General features: G+C 41.5%; 1 protein-coding gene across 3 annotated transcripts in view; it reads left to right on the forward strand.

The window, feature by feature from the left end:
* Positions 1-4,707: 4,707 nt before the first annotated feature.
* Positions 4,708-26,991, forward strand: part of ST7 (suppression of tumorigenicity 7) — a 109,254-nt gene continuing 86,970 nt past the window's right edge. For all 3 annotated transcript variants that reach the window (XM_048500647.1, XM_048500648.1, XM_048500653.1), the window contains exon 1: positions 4,708-4,860. In XM_048500647.1, the coding sequence (XP_048356604.1) occupies positions 4,710-4,860 (151 nt within the window). In that variant the 5' untranslated portion in view covers positions 4,708-4,709. The remainder of the gene's footprint in view (positions 4,861-26,991) is intronic.

Raw genomic sequence — 26,991 nt, forward strand, 5'->3', positions numbered from 1 at the left:
TCATGTGGCATATGAATGTAGGTCATTCTACCCTGGAGTAGAAACTCCAGGGAATTCCCAGCATAGCTGATAGAAGGGGAAAAGTGGAGGGGGTGGAAATGAGACGAAATTGGCTTGTTGTGTGGACAGAAAGGAGGAATAAGGCTTCCCCATACACACATGGCAATTCATTCTTTCAAACAGACTAGTTCCAATAATAGTTTGCAATGTAATATATGATCTGTTAAAACTGACAGAAAGTCAAAAATTCAATTTTTGCTTGTGAGTTGACAGTTCTGTCAGTGTACTGCTGAAAAATAGCAACCCATGAGTGTTTGTCCACCTGAGTTTTGCAACAGCTTTTGTCAAGATGAAATACATTGTTTCCTCATTCTTAGGGTTCCTGGGAATAGATCAACTAAATAAAGAGATAATGGAAAGGAAGTGAGCAGGAAACAGTTATTTGTGTTGGTGTGGTAATAGTGAGATGAAGCAAATTGTCAATTCTGCTGTAGTAATGAACATTTCATCTGAAGTTACTTCTGCTTTTGTCATTTAGTGATTTCTCCCCCTGCCCCAACTTTCTAGACATTGTATAAAAACATAATTTTTTGAAAGTAACGTATGTTTAGAAGCTTTACCCCAAAAAGGTAGAGAACTGTACTAATTCTGTTTTCTGGGATCTTATTTACATTGAATTTAACGTTGACTTGACTCAAATTAGAACGCATGATATTCTATTTCTCCTATGCAGATTCCTTTGAGAGAAGCTTACACATTGTGAAATGTTTATTTTTAGTCTGTATGGCTTGCACACATAAATATTGGTCTGGGATAAGGAATTTTCCGGTCAATCATAGTTTCATTCTTACTACTTATAATAGTTCAGTTATAGTCAAGTCTGGTATCCTAAAGGTAGGTGATGCCTGGTTCCATATAAGTAAGGACAATACCTGGCGGCACATTACAGACTTTTCCCCCTGCCATTTAGATACACTCAGTGTAGATATATATACCACCTCTTGTTTCTTTTAAATGCATCTAATAATCATGAATGGATGATTAATACTTTATAACAAGATCATCCACAGGAAAGATAGGGGTCTGCATAGACAAGGTTCCCTATGTACATCGAAAAACATGACATTTTAATTAAATGAAAGGTAAAACATCTAAAGCACCTTCATAAAACATAAACATTCTCCACAAAGTTTGGAGTATGAAGGGCGGTCGAAGGTGTAGGGATTAGGGTTGTGTAAAAAATTTAGTCTAAGTTCTGAAGTATTCTGGATGTGGAGATTCTGAGCTGTGGGATGAGATGTCTAATTTTTCTGCCCCTCACCCTCAAATGATTTCTTGCAAGCTTCCAGGCTGCCAATATAATAAAGTGACTGCCCCTGGTATGGTAGCAAAAGTAGGAAAACCTCATTGCCCACATACAAGGTAATACACCTGGAGGGACTGCTGATATACGCAAAGAAATATGTAAATTAACTAAAAATGGACTGAGAAAAGCGTAAATGGACTCAGAAAAGAGTAGATTGTTATAGAAGGAATTGTCAATGAATGGGAATACCTGTGTACTCTAGAATTTCTATCCAGCATCCATTTTGGCTTCAGCTTTCTAGTGCCGCTTCACCCCAGAGATGGTTCCCCATTGTTCACCACTCACTGCTGCTGTAAATTCCTCTCAGCAGCAATGGAGTGCTGACGTGCGGGGTTGCCTCAGTATCTTCTCATGTTCACCATTTGCCAGCTTAAAAAAATGGTAGAAACTGACAGTATCGTTATAGCTGCTGATTTTTTTAAAACCAGCCAAATGACTGGAGGGAAGAGTGCTTGTCTGGGCAAGGAAGTTTGGAAATCTCTTATCTTCCAGTCTACATGGTGGGCAATCCAGGTTCCACTTTAATCTTCCTGGAAAGAACACAGCTAAGCAGTTTTGGTGAAGAGGATGTTAAAAATTGAGGATAACCAACATGCAATTAGGAAACAATGTCTTGTGGACAATTTAAAAAACACACACTCCTGTGTAGAGTCAAAACCAAACTGAAAGCTGTGTATGAAAGCAGCCTTTAGTGCACTGGGATTATTTGAACTTGGAAAAACATTTTGAGCAATGCATGAAAAAGACACTTTCAAAATGCAATTTTTGGTGCTGTCCTCTAGCATAAAAGAATGTGTTTCAGGAATGGCATCATTCTGCTTTGACTGTTGCTTACATAATGAGCAGAAAATGTATAAGATCTGAAACTGCTGTTTCTTCATAAGGTATTGTTTGAAAGCTGCTGATGTCACTCAGGACAATACACAACTTACTTTAGTTTCTTATTGAACTTGGAGTTCTAATTGTAAGATTCTCTGAAGTCTGTTGTGCTTAGACCAAGTCTGTCAAGGCTTCCTGCTGACACACGAGTAGATAAGGCAATGAATGCCAGCCAAAAATACAAAGGATTAACTCTCCTTGTAGGGCAGTACTAAATATGCTAGTTTCAAATATGCTACAGAGCCACAAAGGCTGGGTCGAAACTGTTTGTTTAACACTTGTCTAATAATGCTACAAACTTCGGGATATTTCAGATGATTAATTGAATTTGCAAGTAGGGAGAAAAATGCAAATCTTGTTTAGGTGGCTGCATGTGACAACACTTATACCCTCTGGGAAGACTCAAGTTTATTTTCCATCTGTCTAGACTGATAATTTCCATTTCTAGACTGGCACACTAATGTGCCACAAGGGAACTGCTACTGTTTTAAGAGAAATAGATTTGTGAGCCCAGAGTATGTACTCACAAGGGAGGCTGTGAGATGTCCCTCTTAAGTGATTACTCGATCTAGCCTTTTGCTAGAAAAAACAGTTTCAAAATGTAAAATATCTGCTTGCTTTAGTTACAAGCTGTAGAAAAGACCTTTTCCCCACCCCCAAGGATTTGTTCCTCATTAAATATGGCGGAGGGAAAAGGACTGCAGTCTGTGTGTTGGTATTCCATCTCAGTGATTATCTGGTGGAAATGCAGGTGTTATTAGCTGATGACAATTAATAAGAAAATCGAATTATACCCTTGCTAAAACCATGTATTGGGAAATAATTTGCTGTAGATTTGTCAGAAAGTTTTGTTTATCCATTTACACCCACCTTTTCCCCTGGTGGGATTTCCATAGGGCTTATATAATTCTCCTCTTCTCCATTTCATCCTCACAACAATCCTGTGTGGTAGGTTAGGCTGAAACCCTGTGACTGGTTCAAGGTTGCCCAGCTAATTTCTATGGCAGAATGTGGGTTTGAACATGGGCCTCTCAGATCCTACCTAGTCTGACCCACTATACCTCTATCCCTAAACCATAAAGTTACTTCCAAATTCCAAGTCTTCTTAATCTGTAGCAGCAAAGTACTGGAATAAATTTTGCTAAATCTATTTCATAAGAAAGTAATGTTTCTGAATGGGAGTGGATACATCTTGTCGGTATTTTGCATGCATATTAATTCATATGCCTGAATACTAATATGTTGTACAATGTATAGCCTGTTTCCTACGCTGCAGCTTCTCAGATATATTTTTTAACTCTTTGTTTGGGTCTACTATGTTTTTTATAGCAATACATAGGCTATTGTAAGTATATAGCTCATAGAGAGACTAGGAAAATGATCCTTTATATTAAGAATACACTGGTATTCCCAGCATCGTCAGTTGTCTGTGCCCCCTCTGTTTAGGGCAGGGGTAGGGAACCTTTAACACGCAAAGAGCCATTTGGACCCGTTTTCCATGGGAAAAGAAAACACTTGGAGCCACAAATAATTTTTGACATTTAAAATAAAGATAACACTATATATATAGGGTTTTTTTTAACCTTTTACTCCACTCATTCTGAGAAGTGCATGGATGCGCAGGCAAGGATGAAGCCGGCGGCTCGGCCTTGCCGGCCGCCGGGAAAGTGCCCGCCCCGCTCCAACGGGGCGGGCGAGAGGGGAAGCCTGCTTTGCGGCCCAGCCAACCGTGGGCAGTTGGTGTGCCTGCCCTGCTGCCTGCAGGGCGGGCAAGGATGGGGCCGGCAGCTCGGCTCGTGGAGCCACAGGGCAAGGGCAGAAGAGCCGCATGCGGCTCTCGAGCCGCAGGTTCCCTACCCCTGGTTTAGGGTTTACTGTGCAACTCCAGACCCTTGGAGGGTTTTGTGGTTGCTGCTCCTAGAAGAGGTCAGAAAGCTTTCCAGTCCAGTCTCCTGGCTTTTCAGCAAAGCTGAACACTTTGTGGGAAAGTTCTGAGTCTGGTCAAATCGTGTTGTTTTTTTTAATGGTTTCTGTTAATACAGTATTCTTGTATTGGCTGTTTGTGGATTTAATGCAACAGACACTGTATAGCTCTTTCTTGCATTTTGTGGGTTGATCGTTACCCACTTTGGGGTCAATCCACCGTTGGGGGCTGGAGTTTACGCCCCGGCAGCTGAGCTGGGGAGGAGCGCGAGTGTCCAACGGTGCAGGGCAGGCAGACCCTCGCCTGCTGCGTTTTGTTTCCTCGTCGCGCAGCGGCTTAAATAGGTGACTGCCTGGAAATCCTGAGAAGGGGCGGAGGTGGACACGTTACTTTGGGAGCCATGAATCATCCCCGCAGCTACCCAGGGCGAGCTTGCGGCAGCAGAGCCCACGACTGGTTTGAGAAAGCCGGTGGGGCTGTTGCACCCTCCCCCCTCCTCCCGTCCTTCCTTCTTTCTCTCCCCCCCCCCCCTCCAAAAACATGGCTGAAGTTGGGGCCGGCTTTCTGGAGCAGCTCAAATCCTGCATTGTCTGGTCGTGGACTTCTCTGTGGACCCTCTGGTTCTTCGCCGTGCTTTTCTTGGTCTACATCCTGAAAGTCCCTTTGAAGATCAGTGATCATCTGACCGCAGGTAACTGAGCGCGAGCCGGCGCGCGACTCTTACTCCAACTTTACTCGGGGGGCGCAGGGGGGGGGGGCAACTTGCTGCGGGGAAGGGCAAGAGAAAGGGCAGCTGTCGTCTGCAAAGCGGGTGATGGTTTTGAGGCAAAAAGGGCTCCTGCTGGAAACTTTCTGTCCCATCTCCCCCCACCCCCACCCCCCTTACGAGGCTGTGCTACTTTGCGATCAGCTGCTGATACCTTTCTCTTCCCACACCAGAGAAGAAGTCGAGTTTGGAGTGCAGGTTATGATCGTGGTATGACGGGGGTGGGGGAAACCTGCACTTTCCCATTGATTCTTGTAGCCAGCTGGTTCCCAGACGCGACATATTCAGAGCCATAACCCGTCCCCCATCGCCCGGTTTCTCCTTGTAATAAATAGTGGCTTTATTACCCCCTCGCTCTGGAGGAGTGGGGCCCTCACACAGCATGCTGGAGGGGACCAATATTTGGCAAGGCAACTGATCCGTTTTCTTCCTGCCTTGTATTTACAAGAATATAATAAAAGGAAATCCCAGGGATGTTTTCTGCTCTCTCCCCCTCCTAATAATTTAAATCAATGTATGCACATATTTCACCCTGCCTTTTTTCCCTGCTGGCAACTTAAAGGGTCTTCCAAAGCCACAGAAAAATATAATTTAGACAAGCAGTAACAAAAAGGAGCAAGAATGTCAACCCATGTAGAGAAGTCTGGATTTGGTTATCACTGGCAGCTGCCTGACTACATTTTGGTTCACAAGCAGAGCCTCAACATTTTGTTTCAGCTACAGTCTCTCATATTCAGAATGATATTGCTACTTCTGTACATGGAGGTTCTATTTCATTATCATGACTAAAGACTTTTAATAAGACTTACACCTTGTGAAATCTGACTAATTCTTTCTTTAAAGGACATCTATGTCCTGAACAACTAATGCACTTCATAAATGAAGAAGTCCATGTGTGTGTGTAGAGGGGTGGGGGGGTGTTTGCTGGATTTAATACAAATATGATGAAAATATTTCTGTACACTATTTCTCTTCATTGTTCTCTCTCCTTTAATTACATTGTTCCATAACATCCTTTTCAAAAATAAACTGCCTTTTGTAGAGGAGATGCTGTAGCATATTTACTTAAATATATGTATTCAGCGTATTTTAATCCAGCCTTGCCTTCAAGAAGCTTAGGGCAGTGTATATCATTCTCCCGTCTTCCATGTTAACCTTATAACAGCCTTGTGAGGTACAATAAGCTAAAACCACAGTCATTCAATAAGTGTTATGGTACAGCAGGGGTTGAATCTGGGTGTCCCAAATTCTAGTTCAACACCCTAATCCAGAGTTATCAAACATGCAGTCCCTTAAGAGGGCTTATTATTATCCAGTCTGTGAGCCAGCTGAAGCAATCACCACTACCCTCCTCTTTATTTGGCCTGTACATCTGGAGGCTCCTTGTCAGCAGTCAATCAATAACCTGGCACAGCTGCTGTAGGTTTGCCAACTGTGGCAGTCACCCACCTCCCTCCAAGCCAACCACCTTCAGGCAGCCCCTCCCCGCACTCTCAGTCTGACCTGGTGAGCCACACCTTCTCCAGTGTTGATCTGGACTGGCGAGCCTACTGTGGGCTTGCCACCTGAGACAGGCACCCACTCCAGGGGATCTCGCGATCCTAGTTTACAGACGCACATATCAGCATGGCCAGTTTGGCGGAATTTGGTAACAAGGAAGTTGACAGAACATATGCAGCTGATAGAAGGCGCTTCTGGCTAGTGTGGTATTCATGTCAACCTGCTTTTCAAACAGTGAGGTAGGGTCCATCAGGCTCTTAATCTGCTTTGAAAAAGCCAAGATCATTCTATCTAGGACAGGTGTATACAGCCCCTGTAGAATATTAGCTTTTCCAACTGGCATTATCTCTGTTTTGTCTGGACCACAGCCTCAAAGGACCAATACGATTTCATTTAAAATATTTGTAAGGTATTGCAGATGTGGTTCTCAGAAGAAGGTGGGGACTTCCATGGGGCACGCACAGCTCATCACACATACTTTGGAAAGGAGCTGTCCAGCATCAGGCAGGTGCCAGTAAGGAGGGAGGAGAGGGCTTGGTGGCCCCAGGATTGTTCTTTGTTATGTTTGATAACTTTAGATGCAATAATATGCATCTATGAGTATTAAAAATATTCAAATATCTTGCATGTATAGTTGATAGTTATTTTTGGTTGTTACCTTTGTATCTATCATTAGGTACAGATACACATGAGGTAATTTCAGTAGCTGAATATCAACTTTACCAAAATTAATCAATATTGGGAATATTTCATGCTGATTTATATGTTCTTTTCGGGTGTAATTTTTAAATGAACTTTCCACTCTTTCTCTAAAGCAAGCCTGGCGGTTTCATACTGGGGAAAGAATGAAATTGAAGATTAAGACAAGACAGTGGGCTAGGGGAGAGATAAGTTAATTTATGGAGATGAACATCATCCTCGAGCCACAATATAGGAGGAATTTTCTTGTGAAGTCTCCAAGTTTGAAGCTGTATGCAGGAAAATGAATTTGTCTGTTCTTTCCTCATATGGTTCCCTGTAAATGATCAGCTGAAGATGTGTTTGGGTATTGAAGGAGAATACGTTGGCAAATTCCGGGGTTTACCTCACTCTCTGTCCATCATCTTCACGCATGCCCATTTACCTAAAAGAGAGTTCTTGCTTCATTACCAGCTTTTACTCCAGCTTGCTTGTAAAATCCCCAGGGTTTAGAAGACGATGAATTCTCTTGTCTCTGTGTATGTACAGTCTGTATTTCCTTGCAGAATAACAGGAGAAAGGTTTCTGGTAGAGAGGGGCTGCAGTCTAAGCATGCTTACTAGGGAGTGAGTTCCACTCAACTCAGAATATTTCTGAAAATATGTACTTAGGATTGTACTGCACATCTGTCTGTCAAAGAAGCAAGGTGAAGTGATGGTAGTAGCATATGCTGAATCAGAGGATCACTCTCAGTTCTATTTTTATAGGTTGTTGGCAGGGAACTGATACTAACATAGCTTCTCTCACTCTCCCCACCCCAAACACATAACTTTATAACTTTGGCAATGGCAGTCAGTCATTCTGATGTACTATCTTCTATAACAATCCAGGAAGCAAGGAATAAAATTTATTTTGTATTCTGATATATACTGAAAACTGAGCATCCCATTTAGGGAATATGCAGAGTGAGGCAATAGCATGGTTATTTTTAGCAGTTATTTGCTTTAAACACACACACAACTAGTGGTAGAGAGGCTTCGGTGGGGCTACATACTGAAGTTTTGGAAAGAGCTCCAGTTTTGGAAAGAGCTATATGGAGAGGAGGAAATACATGGAGAGGAGGAAATACAGACAGAAGGTAGTGTTTCCTTGAACTACCAATTCTAGTCACCCTCCACTGCAGAAAGAAATGTGGCATGCTCCGTATGAGCCAGTACATGTTCTTGGAAACTCTGCAGAAAGGTATTCACATCTCCACCTGCAAGATATACCATTTTAATGGACAGGAAGCAGGGAAAGATTGACTTGTGTGGACCCCAGGAAAAGAACTGGTGGGTCAGAGATCCAGGAGTGCCTCTCTGTGGGGGCAAGATTATTTAACAGAATTAATAATCCCTCTCTCAGCCTTCACAAGAGTACCCAAGGTGGCTAACAAATTAAACATGTATAACTAAATCACATTTTAAAACTAATAAATCCAGATTCCAGTTGGCCTGACTGATTTGTGCAGCTGCTGCTAACTGGCTTGCATTGCCCAGTTCTGTTGCCAGGTATGGCGTGGATAGTTTGCAGAGGCATTGCCAGGCTGGGGGAACTCACACAGTGGTTATGATGGTGTCAGTGTCAGTTGCTGCCCTACTCAGTTATTGAGGTGAACAAGTCATAATGACAGACTGTTCTGTAAACTCTAGATGGGGGAGGGGGGTAATCAGTGTTTTCTTTAATTAAATCTAATCTGAATTATGAAAAATGTCCCAAGATAATCTCGTTCTCAAGCATCATAATTTGGAAGAAACATAGGCTCACTAGGGAAAGCTGGGGAAGTAAAGTTACCTATTAAATGAAACATTTTAAAGAAATGTAAAGCAAATCTTATAATGGTCTTTGCCTGGGTCTTTTAGTGGATGTGTAAGCTACTCTGAAGCAACCACTCATAGCTCATGAACAACCTGTTAGGGACCCCTTCTCTAGATTACCTTTTGTCAAATGTTTGGCACACACATTTGATCTCCTGAACGGTCCACACTGACATCAGAATTTTATTAGGATTTTGGCACACTACTGCAGATGCCTCCTAATCCCAATTTTAATAGCAGGAGTTTGTAGCTTATACAAACAAAAGCAAGGACATTTGCAGTCAATGACAATGTCGTGCTTTCACCAGAAAGAGCAAAGAAGCTCCTACTGTTGTGCCTGAGGAAAAGATGTAACATTCAAAGTCTGAATCAAAACTGGCCAGCTGCTAAAACAGGTCACAGATTTATTATTGCTTAATCTTAACTTCTTAAATATTTAAGTGCACTTAAATATAGTAATTAGCAGGCCTGGTGAAAGGAAAAATTAAACTGTTTAGAGCTACCATCAGCAATTGGTTTAGGTAAACTTTCTAAATTTCTGCTTGGCACTGGAATAGCCTCTGGGTTCTTTTGCTTTTCACTTTTCAAATAGGGTCGTTCCTTTCTAAATATACTTGTTTGATAGTTCTTCTTTTGCCTTTGTTAATATAATTGATAATCAATATAAATTGTCTAAATTTGTATTACTTCCAGTACTGAATGTTTTTATTGTACATGTTGATCTGAAATCCTTTCTGACTGGTTTGCATACTAGTGTTTTCCTGATGAAATAAAACTGTCCCACATTTCTATCATAATTTTATGCAACAATCTTGAGTTTAATGGGATAATTATATTCTTATCTTTCCCATTGTGCCTGAAACAGTCTTTCCACAACCACACATTTTTATTATAATTCTCCCCACTTTCATCTTAGCCTAGTTGCTTTGGGCTTCCAGTACCCATATCTGTTGGTGCCACTGTTCTGTTCAAGTTATGCCCTTTAGGCAAGGCCTAAACTTTTAAAAAAAAACAATGCTGAGCATATTATACCACCAAGTGTAAATATAATGATGATAATAGGAGTATTGCTCAATTTAGTGCATAAGTGCACACTCACTAATGTTGCCAACCTCCAGGTAGTGCCTGGTGATCTCTCACTATTATAATAAATTTCCAAACAATAGATATTAGTTCCTCTGGAGAAAGTGTACTCTATGTTATTATACCACACTGAAGTAGTCCCTCTCCTCCCTAAACCTTGCTTTCCCCAGACCACAAGTGCACTCAAGGCCACAAGTAGACATGCTTCTTCATATGATAGGCTTGGCCTTTCCTGAAGAGCCTGATTTTACACCTTGGTGGAGGTGGGGGAGGACAAGAATTGAGGGCCTGTTCATGCACATTTTGTGTCATCAAATTGCTTCTGACACCTACCCGTATCCAGAAAATTTTCTTTGGAGGGACAAATGAGCGCAGTGGTAATCAGCCCATCATTATTGGTTTTCTTTATTATTTATTTGGGATTTATTATTTAATTTACCAATTTTGTACTTGAGACTCAAGGTGTATACATGGTAGAAAGCTACATAATTGAACACTAAGTGAGATCCCATAAGCAATGCAATAGGTATAGGATGACAAAAATTAGAAAATTGCAAAAACATTTCAGATGCCCTATGGCCCTTTCCACACAGGCCAATAACAGCGCCCTAGGGACGGCAAAAACGGCATCCCTAGGGAACTGTTCGCATGGGGGAAACGCCCTTGCTCCCCCTCAGCGGCACGAAGCCACTGTTTCCCAACCTCGCTCCCCGAGCGAGGTTTTTGGGAAACAGCGGCTTCCAACTGCTGCCGTGTGAACGGCAGGGGCTGGAAGGCGCCATTCCCCCCCTTTCCCAAACGCCTTACCGTATCCTCCAACCTCCGGCGCGTCACACAGGTGATCTGCAAGATTAATCCTAATTTTATAAATTAACCATAGCTAAAATCATGATGTATATATTCTGCATAAAACAAGTCTCTCTGGCCGTTTCCGCACGGTGGCGAACGCCGGTCGGCGTGTACTGACTAATCGTAACCCGATTGCGACGCTGGGACACGTCCGCGATGGAGCGGTTCTGGGAAGGCTAAGCCGGGCAGCCCGGGCGCCACAGAAACGCTGGCGCTCGCCGACTGGCCAATAAGGCCCTGGAGCCTTCGGCGCTGTTAAGCTGAGGCCTGGGGACACGCCCCCTGGCCCTGCGCGCCTGCTCCAGCGGCGCGCCAGGGTAGGGAAGCGTGTCCCCAGGCCTCGGCGTTATACCGGAGTCCCGGGGCTAACATTAGGTGCGCCGGTGGGGAAGGCGGCGTGAAGCCGCTTGCCGCTTGCTTCGGCAGCGGCTTCACGGCATGGGCGATTCAAAAGAGCGCTGGGAAGCACTCTGGGGAAACGCCGGCTTCCAGGTCGTCCGGGCAGCTATAAAGGCGGTAGCGGCTCGCATTGCAGCTCGCCCCCCGATGCAGAATGTATGCGGCCCGTGGAGATATGCGTTTTACCGTCTCCAGGCCGCCATGAATTGCCCATGCGAAAACGGCCTCTGTGTGTGAGAAAGAGGGAGGTGGGGTGAGAGAGATGAAACAGTTGTTGAAAGAAATAAAATTCCCCAGAGGCTTTTAAGGAACTAGTAAAGCATAGAGAGAGCCACAAGAATTAAGAGTGCCTCTGACTGACAACAGACTACAGACTGACTACACGTGTGGGCTTTATTTTTGGGTTGCCAAAATCTAGGTAGGCCTTGTTCTTCTGGATTTATAACTGATCTCCAAAGTACAGAAATCTTTTCCCTGGAAGAAAATTGTAGCTTCGGAGGGTGTACTTTGTGACAGTACATCACTACTGAACTCCCTCTCCTCCATGAACTCTGTCCTCCCCAGCCTTGCTCCCAAATCTCCAGGAATTTTCACCCCAGAACTGGCAACCCTATCTTTAGTTCCTGATACTTTTAACAAATGGCACACCTAATTTCCATGATCTGGTCTCAAAGAGCCCTGACTTGGATGGCCCAAGCTAGCCTAATCTCATCAGACTTCAGAACCTAAGCAGGGTCATCCCTGGTTAGTATTTGGATAGGAGACCACCAAAGAATACCAGGGTCACTATGCAGATGAAAGCAATGGCAAACCACCTCTGCTAATCTCTTGCCTGAAAACCCTAGTGGGTCAACATGTCAGCAGCAACTTAATTGCACTTTACACACGCACACAGTTTTGGAGAAAGGTGGGTTAAAATATGCTGATTGAAAATGTAAATTTAGTTAACTTCTAGTATTTATTTACATTATTTATAATTCACCATTCTCACTTGGACTCAAAGCAGATAACAGTGAATCAATGCAATTGATGGATGGGACATTCATCAGTTTTTCCATTGTTCTCAGAAAAAGTTTTGACTTATTGGTTAATGAACAAGTTTGATAAGGAGAAAAGGATAAGGAATTTCATTGTGATGACAGAATCTTTTGGCAGAAAATGAACATGCTTTATTTACAGCTAACACTAGAGGTCAGCCATTAAACATTATGAATAATATAAAATTCAAATTCATTTATCCCCTAGAGATGAGAATCTGTAGTTGACAATGAGGATTCTTGGAAATGTAGTATAATCATTTTTAGGCATTTTATTTATGAAGATCAAGCAACAGAAACAGACTTTTTGTGTTTTATTTTTCTTTATTACATTGATCCCCAAAGAAACTGAGGAGAAAACGTCTTCTTTGTGGGAGAAACAAAACACACTTTGTATCTTGTTATTTAAAATTAATTAATTGGGCTTCAAAGAAAAGTTTAGCATAGGATTCCTATTAAACTAATCTCCTACAATTGAAAATGAGTTTTAAAATAATAAACAAACAAACAATAAATAAATAAATGATCCTCTGAAGATGCCAGCCACAGATGCAGGCGAAACGTCAGGAGAGAATGCTGCTAGAACACGGCCATACAGCCCGGAAACCACACAGCACCCAAATAAATAAATAAATACTGAATAATGTACCAAACTGTCAATGGGGACTGTGAAGATTCTGTCACTTTAAGTGTATTGTTGCAGATTTCAGAAATTGGTTGTTGAAAGTTGCGATCATAGATCTAGTTCCATATTCAGTTTGTTTCACTATTTAGATTCCAATACAAGAAGGGCAAAAAATTAACTTTTCCAGTGAGTTCAATGAATCTGTAGCCCTTAACAGAACAATTGGTAGATGCTTATCTACTTTGATTTTAACCCTGCTTTCCAATGATAGATTATCTTCTAAAGGAGCTTACAGTTATCAGAATTTAACACACGCACGCACGCACACATACGCACACAAATTAAAGTGCAATTCAAAATGTTCCTTGTGGAGAGAATTCTCAATTGTGCTGGATCCAGGCACACTCAATAGATGCTTGCCTACTCCCCATCCCTGGCCTTAGTAATGACACTAGGATTGAAGAAAGGGTGACCTCATCTCTAGGGTATGTTGGCAAATCTCTGGGCACATGTGTTGACCTGCTAGTCTTTTGACAGTTGACAAATGTACTGATTACTAATATACCCTTGTTAAACTGGTAGTTTATAAATGGATAATAATAGGTGGGGAAGCAGCACTTTGTCAAGGTGGGATGGACCCCCCTCCCCCATCCAGGGGCAGCTGCTTCTCCCACACAATTACCAGGCTGCCCTGGGGTGGTAATGAGGGAGAGGCCACATCACAGTGAAGATCCTGACCCCTGACTGTTGCCTGAAGCAGCCCTGAACCTTCCTGGGCTGGCAGAGATATGAGAGGGTTGAAGGAAGCCAACTGACAAGCCTGCAAGGTAGCCCCTAGCTTAATAGCCACAGTCTATTCCTCTGTTCAAGTAGTGGGCATTTCCAACTGTTGCTGGAAATGGGAGGAGGTAAGCAAGGGGAGTCAATACACCCCATTCAAGCTGTTTATGAGGACTAGTTCCCCTTGAGAGAAAACAAGCAGTCCAGACTGGGCCAGTACACATGCGAACATCTCCAGCTGATGATGGCCTGAGGCAACCTCCATGCATGGCACTCCGCACAGGGGAGACATGGCTGAGCTGCAGCAAGTTGATTGGTGGATGAAGCCCACTGACAGCTGGCCCTGCACAGAAGTGGGAGGTATGGCTGCTATGGAGGCAAGCCAGGGTGAGGGGGTGCAGGCACAGGTGGGAGGGGGGAAGGCAGAACCTTGCCTAACCTGGATGGATTTGTGGATCTTTTGCAGTGGAGCCCTGCATGAACCCAAATTAAGCTGCCTTTGTTCCATCAAAGATAATAATGCCTACTCAGACTAGCGGCAGCTCTCTGAGGTCTCGGGCTTTCACATCAACTGTACCTGTTCTGACAACCTTATGCTTTGAACTGGAGCTGCCAGAAATTGAACCTAGGACCTTCTGCATACCAAGCAGATGCTATGGAGCTAGCCCAGAGTTCCCTAGCCCACAGATTGGGAATCACTGTCTAAGACATAAATAATTACTTCAGTGATATAGTGATGATCCCAAGCCTTTTTCAGAACATGTGTTAGGCTGTGGGTGCTTGCCCAGCTGCAGTTTTCCTTTCCCCCTGTCATTATGTTGTTAAAAGCCATTGAGTCCAATTAAACTTGTGTGCTGTCAAGCCCACAGCTCTGGGTGATGACCAATATTGTGAGTCTGTGTTGCAGATGCATATACATTAGATTACATTTAATATGTAATAGTAAGGATTGATTCAATACCAATTTAAATAAGTACATCAAGTATTAAAAAGAAAATGACAGACACAGAAGAATTATGAAGCATTAAATGTTTGCTTTGAATATGACTGTCTGGAAACTGGAAGGCTTATTTATTTAATTTTCCAGATTTCCAAACAGTCACATTTCAAGCAAACATTCAATGCAAAAGAACCACAAGGAAAAGGTTTGTGATTTAATGCTGTAGCAGCATCATTTCTTTTCTTAAAATACCTATCAATTTATGTTTCCTATAACACACCAGATCCATAAACATGCTGGAAACAAATTTGTTTTCTGGAATTTATTCTCAGTATATTTAAGAAAATTTATGAAGCCTTTTCACATTTTGTGGAAAGGAAATGCATATTTTAAGTAGAAATGCTACTGATGCACCAAATCACAATTCTTTTCTTGTATTTAGCTTCTTGTTGGAACTGTGTAGTGTTAACTAGTTAGTGGGAGCTACATAGGACTCAGATCTTAGCTTCCAAATCACTCTTCTTTCAAACTGGTAGAAAGAATGACTAAGCCCCAGAGCACTGGTTGTAAAAATTAATCATGATTTATTTCCAGACATTGGTTTCAAAATGAATGTTTGCAGTAAGGGGATAGGAGAACACAAGGCAAAGAAACTCTGGAGAAGAAAGAAAAGATGATGATAAAGTTCCTATACAAACAAAGGGCAATGCATAGTGTGGATTCATATAATATTTGTGTCAGTATTTTGCCAAATACTTAATGCAAAGGCTGTTCAATGGTATATTACCCAGAAAATAAAAGTTGTATCTATATTTGTACAATTGGTTCCTATAATGTTAATGCTTGAATACTATCAATTTATATTTTCTCCCTATAAATTGTGTTATTTTAATGGGTCAGGTCTTTGGAATTGTAATGGGTCAAGTCTTTGGAATTCCACCAAGTCATAGTTGGAGATAACTTTTCCAGGACAGAGAAAAAAACCCTGCCTCTTTCCTTGGTGCCTGAAAATGAAGGCACAGGTCATTGGGCGCACCATTGAGTATATAATCAAAATAAGTAGGATGTGCAGATAAGGGAGAACAGTGTGGTTTTTGCCTGTTCTTTCACTGTATTTTACTTCCAACATTTAGTACAATGCAAGGATAATATTCCCTTGAAGCTTGCTTATATCAGCCATTAGGTAAGCCATTTTTGTAACCTTTGTTCTACTAGCAATACTTTAGAAGTATAAAAATCCACTCTGTATTAGTACTGAAACAATTTAAGTATTCTAAATCACTTAACCCCATTTTATTTCTGAGATTTTTCACTTGCCACATGTCTATGTTTCTGCTGGAGAATGCTGGAAACGTGTTACACACTGGACACAGTGTGTAACACACTTCTCTCTGTAATAGACCTCTGAAGATGCCAACCACAGATGCAGGTGAAATGTTAGGAACAAGTTCTACCAGACCACAGCCACACAGCCTGGAAAGCCCACAACAACCAGTCAAGTCTAGCCGTGAAAGACTTCACCAATACATTGGAAATAAAGTTTTTGTCTTTGTAACAGCATTTTTCCCAGATGTTCAGAATCTTGAAATGGCTATAGAAGGGTTCCTCCTCTACTTCAGTCTCTGGATTCACCCCTGCAAACATTGTACTGGTTTGTTCAGAGACTGGAGAGCAATAGGAGAGCTAGAGAATAAGGAAACGGGTTAGTAAGAGTAGCAGTGTCTCCACTCCGCTACTCTCCACCCCCACCCTTCTTCGTATGGGAAAATAATGGCAGAGTGAAGGGGAAAACATTGCCCAAACCTATCTGATGTCTTCTCCAGGGCCAGCTGAAAGTTAAGATTATAAGAAAAGCTTTCCTGGATCCAGGCAAGAATCCGTCGTCCCTAGAATTCAGATGCCTCTGAGAAGGTTAGGAGCTGGACATTAAGTAAGCAACTCTCCCCTTTTGGCTAACTAAGCATCTAGTACTCAGAGGTGCATTACATTTGGACTGCAAGTTCCATTTTGCAGTCACAAGATTAACTGTTGATAGACCCTATCCCTCATGAACTAGCGTAATCCTTTCAAAAAGTTATCTTATTTCCATACTGCATGTAAATGCATGTAAAATCCTTCATGATCTTAATTTATCTGTTTTAGGCATTTTGTTCCTCTGCTTATTTGTTTCAGCATTTTCTCAGAAAATATAAATTTTAATATGTATTTTACTTTATTATTTGCTATTACATGTTCCCCAGAATGTGTTTGGATATGATGATTTGAGTTATGAAATTAGGGGACTAGGGTTCTTCAATGTTTTACTCTAAGTAGGTAGATAAGAGTTGATGGTAAGGAAATTCATAGCTGTGAACCAAATCTGTATTTCTGGTGGGATCACTAATATACTGGGATATCTGGAGCTGTCTTGACAAAGATAAGATTCTAAAAGTGGCCAATTACTTTGGTACATAATAATGTAAGGAATTCATGATAAGAGCTGTCATTAATGAGCCTGAATAAATCCAGTGTTTCTAAAAGGTGTCAATCATATGCCGAAACAGCTCATATTACAAAAATGTTTATACCCAGTGTGGACAATTTGCTTATTTAATGGCTGGATTTAATTTTGATCTTTTTTATATTTTATATTTTTGTTTTAAGGATTTTGTTATTTTACTTTGAGAACTGCCTTAAGCAAGTCTGTGCAGAGAGGGCATATACATGTTCTAAACATATAAGTAAAATACTATTCATCCTATCTGCACTCCATTACTTATTTATTCTTCTTTTTAAAAGTTGTCTAATGCAAGTGTCCATCCAATTCCAATGGCAGTACATTTCATGGTCCAATCATATCCTTTACATAAAGATGTTTGTCAGTCTGTTTCCCTTCAAAGTAGTGCAAATTAGATGATCTCAAATTTCATTGTGTTTAGAGTGAACAATTTATCTTTGCATAGTTCATCATTTTATAAGCCCTTATCATATTTCTCCCTCAGTCATTTTTAAAAGCTGAGCTGAAGACAAACAATATAATTATTTTATTAAGAAAATAGAATGGACAAAAACTTTACAGAGAGAGAGAGAGAGAGAGAGAGAGAGAGAGAGAGAGAGAGAGAGAGAGAGAGAGAGAGAGAGAGAGACAGAGGTAGGCATTGTAACTTACAAAGTTCATTACACTTTTAGGGATTTTACATTCAAAGGTACAGGGACACTCCATCTTGGAATAAAGCAAATAATTGGAATAAAGTGGAATAAAGTGATATTTCATTAAAAGACAGCTGCGTATACATGAAAAACTGTCACACACTTTCATCAAGAGCTTGTCTTGTGATTATACAGGATATAACTATAGCCAAGCTGTTCTGAAACACTGGTGCTTATGGGATAATGTCACATTCCACTACCCTCAAAAGATTTTGTTACAATGCAGACCTTGCTGATAACCTAATCAAGTCCTAATCAACAGATAACATCATCGTCTTCCCTATTAGCATCTCACTTAGAATACCTCAAATACCTGAAAATCCCACCTAAAAAGGATGTGACTATTAATTATGTAAGGATCATCCTGCTTCAACTAGCTTGTCTTCAGTATATTTTCACCAAGTCAATGTGAGGTTAGTTGAAGTCACTTAGTATTACTACATTTTGCATTCTATTCAGCACCCTTAGTTCCCTCTCCGTTTTGGGATCCACCTCATGATTTTGATCATGTGGGCAATAATAACCTTCAATTTTAAAGTAATCTTTAGGGTCTGGTATCAGCGCCCATAGAAATTCCGTGGCAGTTTATTCCTGTGATGCAGATGCGTATCTAGGCAAACTGGAGCCCAGGAACAAAACCTGAGTTTGGCGCCCCCCCCATATGGGCAGCCACCCTCCCCCACCACGACCAAACAATGATTTTTGCACCAGCTCACAAAACACCCCCACCCCCAGAAAAACATACACGTCTCTCTCCCCACAAATTCTCTTTCCTAATTTTGTCCTCACACCAATCCTATGAGGTAGGTTGTTAGCCTGAGAAACAGTTCCAAGCCAGTGCAAGTGGGTATTAAGCATGTAAATCTCTCACAAACCACCCCCAGCAAAACATTTACCAAACAAATGTCAGCATCATCTGTCAGAAAACACCTCCAGTGGAATCCACCCTCAAACAGCATCACTTTCAATTATGTTTAAACTAGGGAGCCCAGATTCTCCTTTTAAATCCACCTTAAAGGGAGAACTTGGGGTCACCAGTTAAAACAAAAATGAAAGTAATGCTGTTTTGTGTTGGAATCTCCCCCACCCTGAAACAGCATCACTTTCAATGTTTCAACTGGGGACCTCACATTCTCCCTTTAAGTCCATGCCAAAGTGGGTGGATTTAAAAGGAGAATCTGGGGCAATTTGGGAGGTGCCTGCTGTCAGGGGTGCAATTGTTAAGTTAGCAGCACCAAAATTTCAGAGTATCTTTAGAAGACTCTCCTGATGATACCACCCATGTTTGGTGAAGTTTGGTTCAAAGGGTCCAACTTGGGTGGTATCATCAGGAGGGCCTCCTGAAAAATCCCTGAAATGTTAGTGCTGCTAGCCTAAAAACTGCGCTCCCTCCTGGCTAAAAACTGGAAAAACTAAAAAATACAAAAAACACACAAACGAACCTGAAATTTTTGCATCCTCCACTGGGGGGGGCGCCCGGGGACATAGGGTACCCCATGTCCCCTAAGTAAATATGCCACTGCTGTGATGCTTTCTAGTTTCTTTGACTCTTTGGCCTGTTTTATATACAAGGCAACACCACACAAACAGTCTACTGAAATCTATGCTTATAAGAATAAAATTCCATGATGGAAAGAGAGAATTGATCATAGCCCCCCACAGGAAAAATATTTCTACCATACATCAAGGGAATCACAGATCAAATAGGGAAACTGATGCAAAAACATAACCTACAAACAATCTTCAAACCTACCAGAAAAATACAGCAGATGCTATGTTCAGCAAAGGACAAGAGAGTCCCACTCACTTCTGCAGGAGTCTATCGCATACCCTGAAGCTGTGGAAAGGTCTACATTGGAACTACAAAACACAGCATTCAGACTCGTATTAAAGAGCATGAAAGACACTGTCGGCTTAACCATCCTGAAAAATCTGCAGTAGCAGAACATGCTCTAAACAAAACTGGACATAACATTTTATTTGAAAACACTGAAATTCTGGACCACTCAGACGGTTACTATGTCAGACTACACAGGAAGGCCATTGAAATCCACAAACACCAAGACAACTTCAACAAGAAAGAAGAAACTCTGAGAATTAACAAAACTTGGCTACCAGTACTTTAAAAACCCAGAATCAAAGGTTAAGGTCAAGGGCATGCTAGGTTCATGGACAATGGGCTACACCCAGACACAGGATTTGCATTCACTAATACTGTTGCTGCTGCAGGGAATGCAAATGCGAATACAAATGTTAATGGACTGAAAACCCCACACACAATACAATGCAATTAACCACACCTTTGCATAGCAAGTTCCACCCAAACACTTAATGATTGGTTCCCCACCCTGGGACAAGGATAATATATACCCCACTAAACATTCCCTTCTCACTGACACAGTGTGTAACAGATTTCTCTCTGTGATGACCTTGTACCTTCAGGGAAGCAGCATGTGGCATTGGGGTGAAGGTCTCTGAGTGGCACCCCATTAGATTTGGGGTGCTTCAGCGGGCTGTCCTTTCCCCGATGCTGTTTAATATCTACATGTGGCCCCGGCCCAGTTGTTGCGGAGTTTTGGGCAGAGTTGTCATCAATATGCAGATGACACCCAGCTTATTTTCACAATGGAGAGCCAGCTGGCCTCCCACCTGAGGCTCTCCAGCATTTTTCAGAGGCTGTAGCTGGTTGGCTGAGCACAAGCAGGCTGAACTCTGGCAGCCTGTTGAGTACCGGGTTGTCTTCAAAGTTTTAGTACTGACCTTTAAGGCCGTTAGTGGTCTTGGACCTGCATTCCTTCATGACCATCTCTCCCTTATTGCCCTTGGAGACCCCTCCGGTTCGTGGAGCGGAATTTGAGGGTGGACCTGGGCCCCATGACTGTTCGACTGGCTTCGACGCAGGCCATGGCTTTTATATCCCTGGCCCCAGCCTGGTGGAACGCTCTTCCTGGTGACATCCAGGTCCTGCAGAGCTTGCCGCAATTCTGCAGGGCCTGTAACACAGAGCTGTTCCTTCCTTTTTTAAAAAAAATCATCTGTGGTTCTCATTCAACAGGGCATGTGCACTCTGGTTTTGTTTTTATGTGTTCCCAAACTGGATGGTTTTAATGCTGTCTTTGTATTTGTTTTGAAAGTTATGTATTTCTGTTTTTAAAATGTCTATATTTACACTTTTTTATTGTTTTCATGGTAAGCTGCCTTGAGTCATTCAGATACAGCAAGGTATAAATGTAAAAATAAATAAACCTAAAAGTGTTTTTCTAGAGAAGGTGGGGGTGATGCTGGTCAAGAGGACAGAATATTTGGCTGGTATTGATTAACCAACCTTTTATGGGGTGAAGCTCTCTTTAGTAGATCAAGTTAAGAACTGGGGCATATTGTTAAATCCAAGGTGCTGCTGCTGCTGCTTAGAGCTCCTTCTTTCAATTACATCTGGCTTATTTCTTTCAATTATATATGGTTTTCAATTATATCTGGTTGCTTATTTAGACTTTTCAGGAAGGCAAGTAAGATGGGTTTTTTTTTTCCCAGATGGCATTTGGTGGAAGGTAAACGTTTTATCAGATTTGGATGTGCTTTTAACCTGTGTTTTGTATTTGGAATATAGCCCACTTTGAATCTGAGGAGAAAAGGTGGATAGCAATATTTTAAATAGATAAATAAATTCTGAGTGTGGCATTTTTCTCTCACATACTAAGTTTATAGTCAGTTACATGAAACTGACTGAGCCTTAATGGCATTGCTGTATCAAAAATGGATATTTACCTTCTTGTTTATGTACCTTCAGGACTGGTGGCTGAGTTCAGTGATAAGGATCAGTACGGCATGTTTTCTTGTAGTCTGTGGAAAAACCTGTTTTTAAATATACAAACAAAAGTATTATTTCTGTTAAAGTTTGTTGATGCCAACAAAAAAAAGACACTTCTGAATCTTCCTCAATTAAGTACTTAGATGGACTGTACAGGTAAGGACAATATTTACAAAATGTGTGTTAATTTGCTGAATATGCATTAATTTGCTGGATATATTTGTTTAGAACATACCTGGGTTTCATTTTGAACAGATTCTAACAAATCAGCTAGCAGCCAGCTCTGTACTTTCTGCTGCTTATTTTAAATTTATTTATATTTCACCCTCGGTAGTGACTGTAACAAACCTGTTGACTTTTATTGCTGGAAAATGAGGGATATGAATGTTACTGTTTTACAAGCAAACAACACTAAGCTTGCTCTGTATGCACGCTAGATGTCTACAGTGTTTTAACAGGGAGGATTAATTTGAGGGTATAATTACGATCAATATATTTTAATTTGGACATAAAACATAATACAACAAAACAAGATCATTCTGAAGATCTTTTTATGCAACAGAGTGTGTGTATGGCTATGGGAAAGTGGTTCAGAAATCCATTTGGAACGAGAACACTGGGCATTGTTTATATATTATTTAATATTTGAAACATTTCTATGCTGCCTTTCCACCCAGATTGGGTCCCCAAAGTGGCAAATATGAAACCATTAAACACTCCAGCTTTAAAACAGTATTTAAATTAAAGTATACCTAAAAGTACTTATTCATTCCAATTTGTTCAGCTTGTAATGCATGGCCACATTAAGTATCAGCAGTGCGCCATCCCCTCCCCTGGTTCTTCTCCAGTTTGGAATATAAAATAAGTTTTTATATGCTGAGAATGGCAAAGCTGTTTGGTGAATAGCTTTTCTCTAAATAAGTGTCATTTTCTTGCAAACATTACATGTGTTTGCTATCCCACATATAATATTTATTAGTGAAAAGTGAATATTAATGTAAACAGTGGAATCTAAAGAGCCAGTTAATTTTCATACTTAGTCTTCTGAAAACCTGGGGGAAACCTAAACTGTCAAACCAATTTGTGGACAAAAAATAAAATCTAAAAATCTTTGTAAGACATAAAAAGGCTGGCTTTCGGCTGCCCTGCTAGTTTGTCATTGCATCCAGACATATACTGAGGTACCTGTCTGGACATGCAGGACCTTGGAGGGTGATGATGATGAGGGAGAAGTGGGAGAAGAACATGGGATTTCCCTTTCCATGCAATTCCTTGTGGGCCTTCTATTTTCCCAGATCTAAGGACTCCCCTCCTTTTTGAGTGCTGTGGGGCTGACTGAATTTTGAAGGAACTCTCCATTATGGCTGGTGTTGGTAACAGCAATTCCTAGGGGGAAATTTGGCAAGGTGCGTGCACTAGGCACCCACAACACACATATGTCAATGTAATGAACTAGGAGAAAAATCTCAGAAACAAATCTCAGAACCCACACTTCCTTAAGTGCTTTCTATAAGAACACATAAAAGTTGAGCAGTTTTCCAATTGGGCTAAGGAAACCTAGTAACTCAACAATTCTGTGTATTTTTTCACAGTGTTGTGATTATTGTGTAAAAAGAAGTTAAATGAGAAATCTCACAGTATTCAAAAACAAGTATCTATGAAAAAGGACATATTTGTAGGTCCTTATCTAGAAAGCACATAAACTTAGCAGAAGAATATACATTAAATAAAATAGTAGCCAATGAAAAGATGGGTAGATTTAGTATTCAGATCCTCATTTGAACACGTGCCTGCTAAGTTCAACTCATCAAGTTACAGCTTCAGTGCTTTTCATAGCTATTGATAGTGGCTTGTAATAGTGGCTGCAGGAAAAAAGTGTGATTTAAAACTGCAGGTCTGTGTAAAACACATTGTTGCTTACATTCAGAATGAGTAATAAAGTCCTAGGAGCAGGAGAAACCACCTGATTGGCTGTGGTATCCTGCACTTTGATTGGCTTATTGGCTAGAAGATGAAGACGGGGAGGAGGTTAACTCCCTGATAGAACAATTGGCTTTTGGACTTTAGAATTCTGGTGCTAAGAGCTATCATGCCTTTTACTCGAGGGCTCAAGCTTCCGCGACGGACAAAAGCGGAGCGACGCCGGATGACGCCGTGAATAAGAACAACGCGCATCTGCTTAAAAAAAACATTCGCGACAGTGCTTTCTATAAGGTTCACATGTTGAGCAGTTTTCCAATTGGGCTAAGGGAAACCTAGTAACTCAACAATTCTGTGCATTTTATTTTTCACAGTGCTGCGGACTATTGGTGTAAAAAAGAAGTTAAAATGAGAAATCTCACAGTATTCAAAAACAAGTATCTATGAAAAAGGACATATTTGTAGGTCCTTATCTAGAAAGCACATAAACTTAGCAGAAGAATATACATTAAATAAAATAGTAGCCAATGAAAAGATGGGTAGATTTAGTATTCAGATCCTCATTTGAACACGTGCCTGCTAAGTTCAACTCATCAAGTTACAGCTTCAGTGCTTTTCATAGCTATTGATAGTGGCTTGTAATAGTGGCTGCAGGAAAAAAGTGTGATTTAAAACTGCAGGTCTGTGTAAAACACATTGTTGCTTACATTCAGAATGAGTAATAAAGTCCTAGGAGCAGGAGAAACCACCTGATTGGCTGTGGTATCCTGCACTTTGATTGGCTTATTGGCCATTAGAAGATGAACACTGGGAGAGTGTTAACTCCTGATAGAACAACTATTGGCTTTGGACTCTTTAGGGAATTCCCAGCTGGTAAGAGCTATCATACGTTCTACTCGATGCCGCTCTTCAGCACCTGACGGATGAAAGCGGAGCTACCAATGATCGCTGTAATTTTAGTGAACGCGCATCTGGCACCATAAAACATTCGTGACAGACAGGCGTGAGAGCTGTATGCGCGCCAGGAGCTTCCCGCAGAAATGCATCTGTTCGTATGGAAGGCGCATGCGGAAGCGGTAAGCGCTCACGTTTCACGCTGGCCTGCTGAGCACTGAATGCCAAGTGGTGCATTGGCTGATGTGACTGCCCTGATGTCCTGCCTCCGTCCCATTTCATCTGTCATTGCCTCCCTCCCAGTTTACTGCTGCAGTTCCCAGTCTTCATGCTACTCCAAGGAGACCAGAGTGCTGTATGGGCAGGCCACCATCTGTACAGGTACATGGATCTGGGAAAGGTGCCTGACTCATGCAGGGAAACCCTCACTGACAAACGTGTGTGTGTGTGGGGCAGTGACACTCAAGCTTGGTTCTCTTTGGCAGTCGCCATTGTTGAGAGAACCCACTCGGCGTGGCGGCGGTTCTGATCGTAATTGGGCGCGCCTGCCATGACGGTGTGGAAAGCAAGAGCTGCCTCAAAGAGTTGCTTGTATATCGGCGCCTTCACATTAAGCAGTTGCCAAGCTACACGGCTGAATCTGCGCACTTCTCCGCCAAGGGAGGGACACGGTACGCGTCCGCCTCGGCTTCCTGACGCTTTTCCCAGGCTTCCACAACGCCATACTGGGCCTGTTTTAGGAGTGCAGATATCTTCACTGGGGAGTAGTTCAGCCTGAGTTTTAGAGTGTAATATCTTTAATGGGAGTAGTTCAGTCAAGGTGTGACTGAATTTGCTGATATCAGCCTGCAAGCTGTGGTGAAAGTAATAACACAGATTGAGGCTCATTCCGCACATGCAGAATAATGCACTTTCAAACTGCTTTCAGTGCTCTTTAAAGCTGTGCGGAATAGCAAAATCCACTTGCAAACAGTTGTGAAAGTGGTTTGAAAACGCATTATTTTGCGTGTGTGGAAGGGGCCTGAGAGAACTGGTGGAAAGGTTTATAAAGGTGCCAAGCTGAATAGCCATATAGATATAAACCTGAGGAGTGTCTTCAAGGGAGGGAGGAATTCCAGTGTACCGGTTAGTCTGGGGTTTTGGGTTTTGCTTTGTGTTATCTTAGTAGAGTGGTTTATGTTTTAGTGCTCAATCAGTTTTCAACCTGTGGAGGGCCTCAGTGAGGGCATGGAGTGGCACCAAGCCTGCTGGGAACCCTGTAGTGAAGTGTCATTAATGCAAGAACATGTTAAGTTTAAGGAACTGTACCATTTAAGAAACAACTAAGTAACATCTAACTGAGAACTGTAACTGTTCTCAGAACTGAATTGTAACTGAGAACTGAAACTGAATAAGTATTATCAAGTCTGTGCTTAAAGAACTAAAAATACTGAGTCTCTGTGCCAAGCTCTAGTTTATATATATTGCCCTTGCCTTATTTGCCTCATCCATTCCATCTCTCCAAGTTATTCATCCCCCATTTCCCATTTTGTATTTGTTAATAAACCTTTTATTCTGTTTAAGATTAAAATCTGCCCCAGTATTCTTATTTTGTGTACCTTGTAGAGGGGTTTGCCTAGAAGAGATTTAAGTCAATGGGCAACTTTCACCTTTAGGGTCAGTCACAGGATTGAGGGAAAGTGCTTTTATTACACCAAACAGCACCATATTAGAGGCCGCTCAGTCCCTGACAGGAAAAAGGCAGGTAAAATCTTACCAACCAGGTCAGAGCGTGGTTTCCCTGCCTAAAGAAATTAAGAAGGATTGGGGGGGGGGGGGAAGGGAGTGTCTGTCACAGGGCTCTTTCTTGGTGTCTAAAAATTCACTAGGAAATCTATTGCTCTGAGTTCTGAGGAAGGGGAAAAAGGAAATTTTAATTTGAGTACTTAAAAAAAATATATCCAGCTGTAAATGTAAAACCCATCAAAATAAAATCAGAAACTTACAGCAATGTTAATCAACTATATTGAAGTGTGTGTGTGTGTGTTTACAGATTTTAAATGTTTGTACTTGTGGGGATAGGGCGGTATAGAAATCTAAATAATAAATAAATAAATAGAAAGACTGTACAGTTGATTATGGAATGGTTTATTTGATTTTTTTTTTAAAAGAAGCTCTTTTCCCTCTAACCAAATAGAAATCTCAGTTCACTAAAGTAAGACCAGCCCAAAATGGAAGCTGCCTCAGCTTACGGAACTTTTACATAATAAAGAAACCTTCAGTTTAAGATTCCATACGTGTGACTGAACCAGGAACCAGTGTTGTATAATGTTTGACTAGTATTTGAGAAACCCAGGTTTAGATGCCCACTCGGCCATGAAAACTTACATCATGATCTTGGACTATTCATGCACTCTCAGCCTAACCTACTTCAAGGTTGTCGTGGGGATAAAATAACAGTGAGGAGAATAATGTTAGCTTCTTTGGGTCCTCCTTGGTGAAAAAGGCAGGGTATACAT

Source organism: Sphaerodactylus townsendi, linkage group LG06 (genome assembly GCF_021028975.2).
Source record: "Sphaerodactylus townsendi isolate TG3544 linkage group LG06, MPM_Stown_v2.3, whole genome shotgun sequence".
Classification (NCBI taxonomy): domain Eukaryota; kingdom Metazoa; phylum Chordata; class Lepidosauria; order Squamata; family Sphaerodactylidae; genus Sphaerodactylus; species Sphaerodactylus townsendi.